Source organism: Penaeus chinensis, chromosome 5 (assembly GCF_019202785.1).
Source record: "Penaeus chinensis breed Huanghai No. 1 chromosome 5, ASM1920278v2, whole genome shotgun sequence".
Classification (NCBI taxonomy): domain Eukaryota; kingdom Metazoa; phylum Arthropoda; class Malacostraca; order Decapoda; family Penaeidae; genus Penaeus; species Penaeus chinensis.
Window position 1 is genome coordinate 12,961,376 of NC_061823.1, and position 10,000 is coordinate 12,971,375.

Sequence of the window (10,000 nt, forward strand, 5' to 3'; positions counted from 1 at the left end):
AGCTAAAGGGCACCTTTGGAAAGGATAAGAGGGCACCACTGGAAAATCCTGAGGGATACCATTGATCAGAAGGGCCTTACTGGAAAGTCTGACGATGCAGTGCACCACTGGAAGGGCAGGGGTGCAGCTTCAGGGGTCTAAAGAGCAGCAGAAGAAGAACTGTCGTGCACCACTGGAAGCTGTGACCAGGACATCAGTTTTAAACCAGCCCTGAATTTATGATTCAGAAGTATAAAAATAGAAGAAACTAGAAGGAAATGCAGGGTAATGATCACACACACACATATATATATACCTGTATGCATATCTCTCTCTCTCTCTCTCTCTCTCTCTCTCTCTATATATATATATATATATATATATATATATATATATATATATATATATAGCTATCTCTACATATGTATGTATGTGTGTGTGTGTGTACGCACAGATACACAAACACACACACACATTCACAAACAAACAATGACATATTCATGTGTATATATACACATATAAATACTTACATGCATATATATATACAAATATACAGATGTGTGCGCGCGCACGTGTGTGTGTGTGTGTGTGTGTGTGTGTGTGTGTGTGTGTGTGTGTGTGTGTGTGTGTGTGTGTGTGTCTGCGTGTGATAAAGAGTAAGTGAGTGTATACATATATAAGTATCATATATATATATATATATATATATATATATATATTCCAAGAGACTAACTAAGCAAACGTCTTGACTTTAAGAAGTATTTACACCCATAATCTCGTTTGGTTTGAAGAACCTTCCCCCTACTTCACATGGAGAATGTTGTCTGAATTTCTCATTTCCTAAAAGTAAATTGGAAGATTCACAAAACGCGTCTAAGAAGAGCAGCATCTTGTGAGGTGAAGGTGAAGGTGAGACTAGTCAAGGGCAGCTTTTCCCTCGGTATAAAAGGGTCGCGCTTCATGACCGGATCATCAGTTCACCACTACTCTGATCATCATGAAGTTTGTAGGTGTCTGACTCTCTGAGGTCATTATGGCCCATGATAATCTAAGTATCATTCATATATATATACATAGACATATAATATATATATACATAGACATATAATATATATATGTATATATATATATATATATATATTTATATATATATACATATATATATATATATATACATATATATTTATTTATGTGTATGTATATATATGCATATATATATATATATATATATATATATATATATATATATAAATGTATATATATATATATATATATATATATATATATATTTATGTGTAGGTATATATATGCATATATATATATATATATATATATATATATATATGTAGACATACATTCATACAGATACATAGTTTTATATATATATAAGTATTTGTAACTCATGTAGAAATACATCGAAAAGGGTCATTAGAATTCTCAAGTACTACTTTATAGTTGCAGCCATCTCATCCTTAGTCTCTGTTTATCACAGGCGATTCTCGTCGCCCTCACTGCTGTGGCCGCCGCTGCCCCTCAGAATGGCTACTCTCTTCCGGACCCCTCCACAAGGGGCGTACTTGAGGTAGTTGAGGTCGTGCCCATCCTAAGGGACGACCGAGTCCAAGAAGACGACGGCAGGTACAACTTCGACATCGAGACTGGCGACGGCATCACCGCCTCGGAGTCTGGCTCACCTGACGGCCCTGAGGGCGCCATCGTTGCCTCTGGAAAGTACTCGTGAGTATTGTAACTTTAGTAGTTGTGTGTATAGGAATATGCGTGCGTGTATGTGTGTCAGCATATTTCTTTTAATCATTATCATTAGTAACAATGCTATTCTTAGTATATGTATATATGCATATATGTATGTGTGTGTGTCGCTGAATTTAAAATGTGGCCTCCAAACTACAAGCAGGAGCTTTCCTTCCCAGTTACACTGCACCCGACGGTAGCCTGATCGAGCTCACATACGTCGCCAACGAGGACGGCTTCCAACCCGAGGGTGACCACCTGCCAGTGGCTCCCGAATTCCCTCATGAGATTCCCGAGTTCGTGCTCAGGCAGATCGAAAAGGCAGCTGAGGAAGACGCTCTTGCCGCCGCGTCGACCAGAGACGCGCCTTCCCAGCTCTACCAGAGGCCACAGTAGATGCCATTGAGAAGGAAAGAAAAAAACTCCTGGATAGAACGGATTTGTTTTCTGTATATATAATTTATTAGTGGCATGAGTGATGCGCGACTGAGAGGTAGATTATAATAAATAATGCAGACTTTTACCTCAGGCTTGATTCCATCCTTTCATTTGTTCTGCTTTTTTCACACGTCACTCACACACACAAATTCATATAGGAATAAATAAATGTATTCATATATATATATATATATATATATATATATATATATACATATATATATATATATATATATATATGCATATATATAGACACATACATACATACACACACATACATATATGTGTGTGTATGCGTACATACACACATGTGTGTGTGCATGTGTGTATATATACACATACATATATATGTGTATACATATGAATATTTATATATATTTTATCATTTGTTAATATATGAATGTATTTATATATGAATACATATATATATATATTTCTTCATATACATATAATATATATTTATATATATAAAATATATATGTGTGAGTATAAATATATATATATATATATACATATATATATATGATTATCTGTAAATACACAAACAAGTGCATACATACACACACATATATACATATATATGTATGTACAGTATATGTATACATATGTATAAAGTTATATATACTGTATAGCTATATATAGTTATATATTTGTTTATATGTATACTTATATATATTCACATGTGTGTATATATACACATACACAAACACAAACACGCACACATACATACATATGTGTGTATGTGTGTGTATATACATACACACATACACATTCCTGATACCATGTTTAGTGAATTTTCTTATTTGATCTTGGCTGGTAACCATGAAAATGATGGTGATGAGTTGATGGAAAATTATATACTTATTTGGCTCGACTATTACTGCCATGTAACTCATCGTACTCCATTTTGGGTGAGTGATTTAAGAGTATACTACAGGTAATGAGAGTTCCGTTACTTTCATGTATGCTTTTACATCGCCACAGTTGGCGTGTATGTCTAGAGTATCAGATTATCAAATAGGTTTTGGAACTTGGAAAACGTTGATATTGCTCCTAAAGAAAGGCATAGAGGAGAGGGTACTGACAAGTTTTTATAAGATTATAAGGTCTATTAATGATAGATATGAGGTATGCCTTCCATGAAACCGTTAAATGTAGGCTGTTGCATAATAAGAAGGTTGCACTAAAAAGATTTGAGAGGTTACATGTAAAACCGAGTTGGAAAATAACACTGAAAATTTAAATTATAATGTTATTGATAATTATGAAAAGGAGGGAATCATAGAAGAAGTTCCTGCATTTGAAATAGATAGTAATAATCCTTTTTATTATATGCCTCGCCATCCAGTACTAGTACTAAAATACGGCCAGTCTTTGATGCTTGAGCTAAAAGACGTAACGGAATTTCACTGAATGATTGTTTGCATACTGGCTCCTCACTTAACCCTGACCTGGTTGAGATTTTATTAAGGTTTAGGTGCTTGCCTTTTTTGGTTTCTGCTGACATTGTTTTTTTTCAGATAAGTGTGTTGTGGGAAGACAGGGATGTACACAGTTTTTTGCAGCTGAGTAAAAATGATGAGGTACGGCATATACGCTTTAAAAGTGTTCTCTTGGGTAACGCTGCGAATCCCTTTTTGTAAAATTAGTAAATTTAGTAAAAAAAATGAAGAGGTATTGAATGATGTGTATGTAGATAATGGGCTGAGTGGCGCAGATACTACAGTAGATGCCATAGATAAAATTAAGGAGGCTCATGATGTGTGCTGCAAATATGAATTTAACTAAACTTGTATCTAACGGTAAATTAATTACCTCACTATTTAATGAGACCAGGTATTTTACTTTGAATAAGAGGACAAATTCTGCATTGGGACTAAAGTGGCATGGTTTATCAAGTAAATCTTCATTTGAAAGCATATATCTAGAAACGAACTGTAATGTGACTTCTCGATCCTCTTGGTTTAAGGAGTCCATTCGTGATGTATGCAAAAAATTGTTTCAAGAAATATGGAGGCTTGGCCTAGATTGGGATCATATACTACCTAGTGAATTGAAGGTTAAATTGGAGAAATGGGTGATAAGTATTCAAAGCTTACACCTGTTTGATATTAACAAAATGGTAATTTGTAGGAAAGCCTTAGAAGAGTCTGGATAAGATAGATCTTCATGGCTTTGGAGATGCATCTGGAAAGGGAAATGGGAGTTATGTGTATATCAGAACCCTAACTGATGATGGAAACTATAAAGTATCATTGGTGGCATCGAAATCGAGAGAAGCACCCTTAAAACAGTGGGTAATTCTGTTTGGCTTCAGGATACTAAAATGTTGCTAGAATAAAAAATAAAAAAATTGAGGTTGAGGATACTGTCGAATTTGTCACAAAAGAAAGGGAAAGTGACTGTACTGAGAGTGCTATATCTGTTTGTGTAACAGTGTAAAATATATACCCGGTATATTTGATACTGAACGAAGGGATAATTTAGATAAACCACTAAGGACTTTGCCTCATGCAATGAGATATATCCATAACTATAGGCAAATTAAAAATAAGGATGAAATGTTTAAAGGCAATCCATCCACAAATTAGGTGTACTTGGTAAATTAGGTTCATTTATTGATGAACAAAGGTTGTTAAGAGTAAAAGGACGCCTTGAATATTCAGCATTACCTATTGAGACTAAACACCCTGAGGTTGGGACAAAAGGACACCTATCCAAACTACTCAACAGATTCCAGCTTATTATTATTATTTTTTTTTTTTTCAAACATGCTGGTGTAAAAATTGTTGGATCAAAATTAAGATCTGATCTTTGGATAATTGGTTGTAGGAGGCTGGCTACGTTGTCGTGAGAGAATGTGTCAGTTGTAGACATGATACAAGACCGCGTAGCCAAAGGGTATTAGGATATTAGTGTTATCCACTTGCATAATGTCTGGTGTGTTCTCTTCTGTATACTTGATTGTTATTTGAACCACGATGTGTGAATTCTCTTTAGCTGGTGTGACACCTTTGATCACGCCAAGGCGGGGAGTAAGTTGGAAATCAAAAGTTGACGATTCCTTTTCTCCATTTTCTATGTTTGTTTGCTATTTTATGATTTAAATAGTGTATTTCTGTTTTCCTTTCATAAATTTGCCATAAATATGAAAGGAATATTAGAAAACATTAATTTATATATATATATATATATATATAATATAATAATTGTGTTCATATACATATATATGTGTATATATACATGTATATGTATATATATGTATATATACATAATTTATATATATAATATAATATATGTGTAAATATACATATATGCATATATATATATATATATATATATATATATATATATACACACACATGTATATGTGTGTATATATATGTATATATATACATATATATTATATATATACATATACATACACACGTGTGTCTGTGTGGGTATGAGTATTTGTGTGTGTTTGTTTATAATATAATTAACAATTACACATATTTCAAAAGGCTGAATAACCAAACATTTTGACTAAGCAAAATGTGCAAGCCTGCCACCTTATTTAGTTTTATTAGTTTTCTTATTACACTCTGAGAACCTTGTTTGAAATTTCTTAAAGGAAAACTGGAAGATTCACAGAACGTGACTATGAAGAGCAACATCTTACGAGGTGAAGGCAAAGGTGAGACTATTCAAGGGCAGCTTTTCCCTCGGTATATAAGGATCTCAGCTCCATGAGTGGATTATCAGTTCACTGCTCCTCTTATCATCATGAAGTTTGTAGGTGTCTGGCTCCCTGAATTTATTATGAACTATAATAATGCCATATATGCTACGTAACCCACTTGCAAATACACCAAAAGGAGTCACTTGCATCTCAAGGTGGTACTTCGTATACATTCACCATGTCTTAAATATTTGCTTTTCCACAGGCAATTCTCATCGCCCTTACTGCTGTGGCAGCCGCGGCCCCTCAGAATGGCTATTCTCTTCCGGACCCCTCCACAAGGGGCGTACTTGAGGCAGCTGATGTCGTGCCCATCCTGAGGGACGACCGAGTCCAAGAGGATGACGGCAGGTACAACTTCGACATCGAGACTGGCGACGGCATCACCGCCTCGGAGTCTGGCTCACCTGACGGCCCTGAGGGCGCCATCGTTGCCTCCGGACAATTCTCGTGAGTACCGTATGATTCATGTACATGTGTTTGCATACACATATGTACTGTATCATATATCTATCGTTTTTATTATCCTCACCATTATCACAATCGTTATCAGTTTTATTATAGTTATTGTTTTAATAATTATTAGTAGTGATCAATAATTATTAAACACTGATACTGATGGTGATGGTAGAGGTGAGCCCTATCATTCTAAGAACATGTATGAACTAAGTCAATGCTCATATTAATGGTCAATGTTTACTGCTAGCTTCAGTCACATAATGTTGGCATTATAACAGTAAACCAATTCTGCATTACAGTCATGTATGGAGCTTAGTATGAGTAGACAGACTTAGCTTACAAAATTCATGCTTTCCTTCCCAGTTACACTGCTCCCGACGGTAGCCTGATCGAGGTCACATACGTCGCCAACGAGGACGGCTTCCAACCCGAGGGTGACCACCTGCCAGTAGCTCCCGAATTCCCCCATGAGATTCCCGAGTTCGTGCTCAGGCAGATCGAAAAGGCAGCTGAGGAAGACGCTCTTGCCGCCGCGTCGACCAGAGACGCGCCTTCCCAGCTCTACCAGAGGCCACAGTAGACACCGAAAATAATAGATGATCACAGATAGAACAACCTGTTTTGTAGACATAATTTATTGAATGTATAGAGCTTGCTATTAGTAAAGAACGCAAACCTTTATCTTGCCATTCTTCTCATTACCTTTTTTATTAATATATATCCGCACAGACACGTGCATATGAATACACTGATATGACACACACACATACACACACACACACACTCTCTCTCTCCTTCCCTCCCTTCCTTCCTCTCTCCCTCCTTTCCTCCCCGTTCTTGTCTTCCTCACTCTCCTTTTGCCACTCACACCCTCCTACACACATATTTATAAACATACAAATTTACTCAGTACATAAATATACATAGACAGTACGGACGCACACCTACAAACGTACACACGCTCTCCTCACAGGTCCGGTGCTCAAGATCCTGAACTGGACCTTGCCTGATGCTAGGGAGGGAGTCCAGCTGCACAAGCTGTAGTGCCAACTCATTGTTCCGCTGAGGCATCTCGCCAGAACAATAGCTAAGATGACGTCAAACTACCACCCAATATATCTAGGAAATGAAGTGATAAACATTAAAAGAATCGAAGGGGGGTTTGTCCTGCAGCGAAGAGAATATATATGGAATATATATTCGTGTGTGTGTGTGTGTGTGTGTGTGTGTGTGTGTGTGTGTGTGTGTGTGTGTGTGTGTGTGTGTGTGTGTGTGTTATATATGTATACACGCACACACGCACACACACGCGTGCGCGCATTTATATATATTATATAATATATAATATATATATAGAAAGAGAAAGAGAGACAGATATATAGATATATGCATATGCATGGATTCATTCATACTGCATATGAATTTATGTATAATATTTATATATATATATATATATATATATATATATATATATATATATATATATATGTGTGTGTGTGTGTATGTGTGGGTGTGTGCGTATGTGTGTGTGTGTGTGTGTGTGTGTGTGTGTGTAAATATGTATGTCTTTATTCGTATATGTATATACATATATGAATGTACGTATATATATGTACGTATATATATATACATATATATATATATATATATATATATATATATATATATATATATATATATATATGCATGCATGCATACGACTATATGTGTGTATATATGTGTATATGTGTATACAGTATGCTGCATATACATCTTGATGCGTGTAGGAGCATTTGATGGACGGTTTATATATATACATATATATATATATATATATATATATATATATATATATATATATATATGTATATATATATATATATATATATATATATATATGTGTGTGTGTGTGTGTGTGTGTGTGTGTGTGTGTGTGTGTGTCTATATATATATATATATATATATATATATATATATATATATATATATATATATATATATATATTTAACTTATGGGGCAGTGAACTAATGAAACCAATGAACTATTAATAATGATTTAAAAATTCTGATGGAGAAATGAGATATAACTGAACGACAAAAAGAGAGAGGATGATTAGGAGGATGAATAAAGGTGAATGGAGGAAAAAAATCATGATAAAACGTGGCACGGGAAGTAAAAGTAATAGATATATTGTAATCATGGTATTTAGAGATCGTACATTTCGACCTGGGAAGATTCCATTTCGTAGCCTTCCACATAGTCAAAATGCTTCAGTTCATCACAGATTTTAGAAGCAAAATTACTCCGGTTATCATACTGAAAAGTGTAATTAGAAACATACGATGAAACAATAAAACAATATTAATAAAAAAGAAGAGAAAAGAAAAGAAAAGTCTCCTTTTATGGGAATGAAAAGCAACACTATAAACCCTTAAATTCGAGGTGAAGGGAGAGGGACTTTTTTGTTTCCTGTAGCGCCGCCTTTCCCTCGGTATATAAGGTACCCAGCACCTCGGTTGTGGCATCAGTACGAACCAAACCGATCAGCATGAAGTTTGTAAGTGCACCTTTCCTAGGGACTTTACTGTGGCTGTGGATGAAAGTACTTTGTGCTGAGCTATAGTTTATCTACGCCGGAGACTTGCCCTCTGGTCTAGACCCCTTTCACTTTTCATAAAATATAGTGTAGAGGTTATTAACAGCACGGTAGAGATTAATTTAAGATAACTAGTACGGCTTGGGAAGAGGGACGTGAAATACCATGACGATATTCATTTTAGTTATATCGAATATAAATATATATATATATTGTTTTTTTTTTTTTGTTTTTTTTTCTTGTAATCGTACAAGGAGAAACGACTAGAAAGGTTTATATATAATTCCACGTCACCATCATTTGCCACCGGTAATTTTCTCCTCATTATTTGCAACAGGTAATTTTCGCCTCCGTTGTCGCCGTGGCCCTTGCCGCTCCACAGTACGGGTACAACGCCCCCGCTCCGGACCCCTCCACGAACTACGTCGCCCCCTCCGCCTCCACTAGGGATGCGGTTCAGGTCATTGAAATTGTGCCCATCCTCAGGGACGACCGCGTTCACGAGGAAGGAAGGTACAGCTTCGACATTGAGACTGGCAACGGCATCAGGGCCTCGGAGGCTGGATCTCCTGACGGCCCTGAAGGTGCTGTCGTTGCTGCTGGAGGATATTCGTAAGTATTCGCTCTTTTATCTCTCGGTCTGCCTGTCTGCCTGCCTGATTTTTGTTTATTTCTGTCTCTCTCTCTATCTCTGTCACTCTCTCTCTCTCTCTCTGTATATATATATATATATATATATATATATATATATATATATATATATATATCTTACTTCATTCAGTATTGTAAAGATATTCAAAATATATTTTGTTTAAAGCATATTTTCATACTATATAAATAATTTAGGCCATGCCCTTGGAGAACAGTCCTATGCAAACCTATACACACTTCTATATTTCTCTTACCAATATTCCAGCTACACCGCCCCCGATGGTTCTCTGATCGAAATCCAGTATGTGGCCGATGAGAACGGCTTCCAACCCCAGGGCGCCCACCTGCCCGTGGCTCCCGCATTCCCCCACCCGATCCCCCAGTTCGTCCTCGACCAAATTGCAAAGGCTGCCGAAGAGGACGC

The 10,000-nt window shown here is 36.1% G+C and overlaps 3 protein-coding genes across 4 annotated transcripts in view; all 3 read left to right on the forward strand.

Annotated features, from left to right (window-relative positions):
- The first annotated feature begins 868 nt into the window (after positions 1–868).
- LOC125026029 (cuticle protein CP14.6-like) lies at positions 869–7,030 on the forward strand. 2 transcript variants are annotated; one of them, XM_047614410.1, is made up of 4 exons: positions 869–985; positions 1,472–1,716; positions 1,911–2,117; positions 6,920–7,030. In XM_047614410.1, the coding sequence occupies exons 1-4, from the start codon at positions 977–979 to the stop codon at positions 6,927–6,929; spliced, it is 471 nt and encodes a 156-aa protein (XP_047470366.1). In that variant the 5' UTR covers positions 869–976; the 3' UTR covers positions 6,930–7,030. The 2 variants fall into 2 exon arrangements, with proteins under 2 accessions (XP_047470366.1, XP_047470365.1); XM_047614409.1 differs by lacking the exon at positions 6,920–7,030 and having other exon boundaries at positions 1,911–2,254.
- Positions 5,845–7,030, forward strand: LOC125026030 (cuticle protein CP14.6-like). The gene is made up of 3 exons (XM_047614412.1): positions 5,845–5,943; positions 6,096–6,340; positions 6,713–7,030. The coding sequence occupies exons 1-3, from the start codon at positions 5,935–5,937 to the stop codon at positions 6,927–6,929; spliced, it is 471 nt and encodes a 156-aa protein (XP_047470368.1). The 5' UTR covers positions 5,845–5,934; the 3' UTR covers positions 6,930–7,030.
- A 1,728-nt stretch (positions 7,031–8,758) lies between these two features.
- The window catches only part of LOC125026028 (endocuticle structural glycoprotein ABD-4-like), a 1,407-nt gene continuing 165 nt past the window's right edge, over positions 8,759–10,000 (forward strand). The window contains exons 1-3 of the mRNA XM_047614408.1: positions 8,759–8,886; positions 9,263–9,537; positions 9,842–10,000. The exon at positions 9,842–10,000 is cut by the window's right edge and continues 165 nt beyond it. Of these exons, the coding sequence (XP_047470364.1) occupies positions 8,878–8,886; positions 9,263–9,537; positions 9,842–10,000 (443 nt within the window). The 5' untranslated portion in view covers positions 8,759–8,877. The remainder of the gene's footprint in view (positions 8,887–9,262; positions 9,538–9,841) is intronic.

Excerpts from the sequence above, each read along its gene's own strand:
- LOC125026029 (XM_047614410.1), top strand. Across the intron at positions 1,717-1,910 it reads GTTGCCTCTGGAAAGTACTC|TTACACTGCACCCGACGGTA; the intron begins GTGAGTATTGTA and ends TTTCCTTCCCAG.
- LOC125026030 (XM_047614412.1), top strand. Across the intron at positions 6,341-6,712 it reads GTTGCCTCCGGACAATTCTC|TTACACTGCTCCCGACGGTA; the intron begins GTGAGTACCGTA and ends TTTCCTTCCCAG.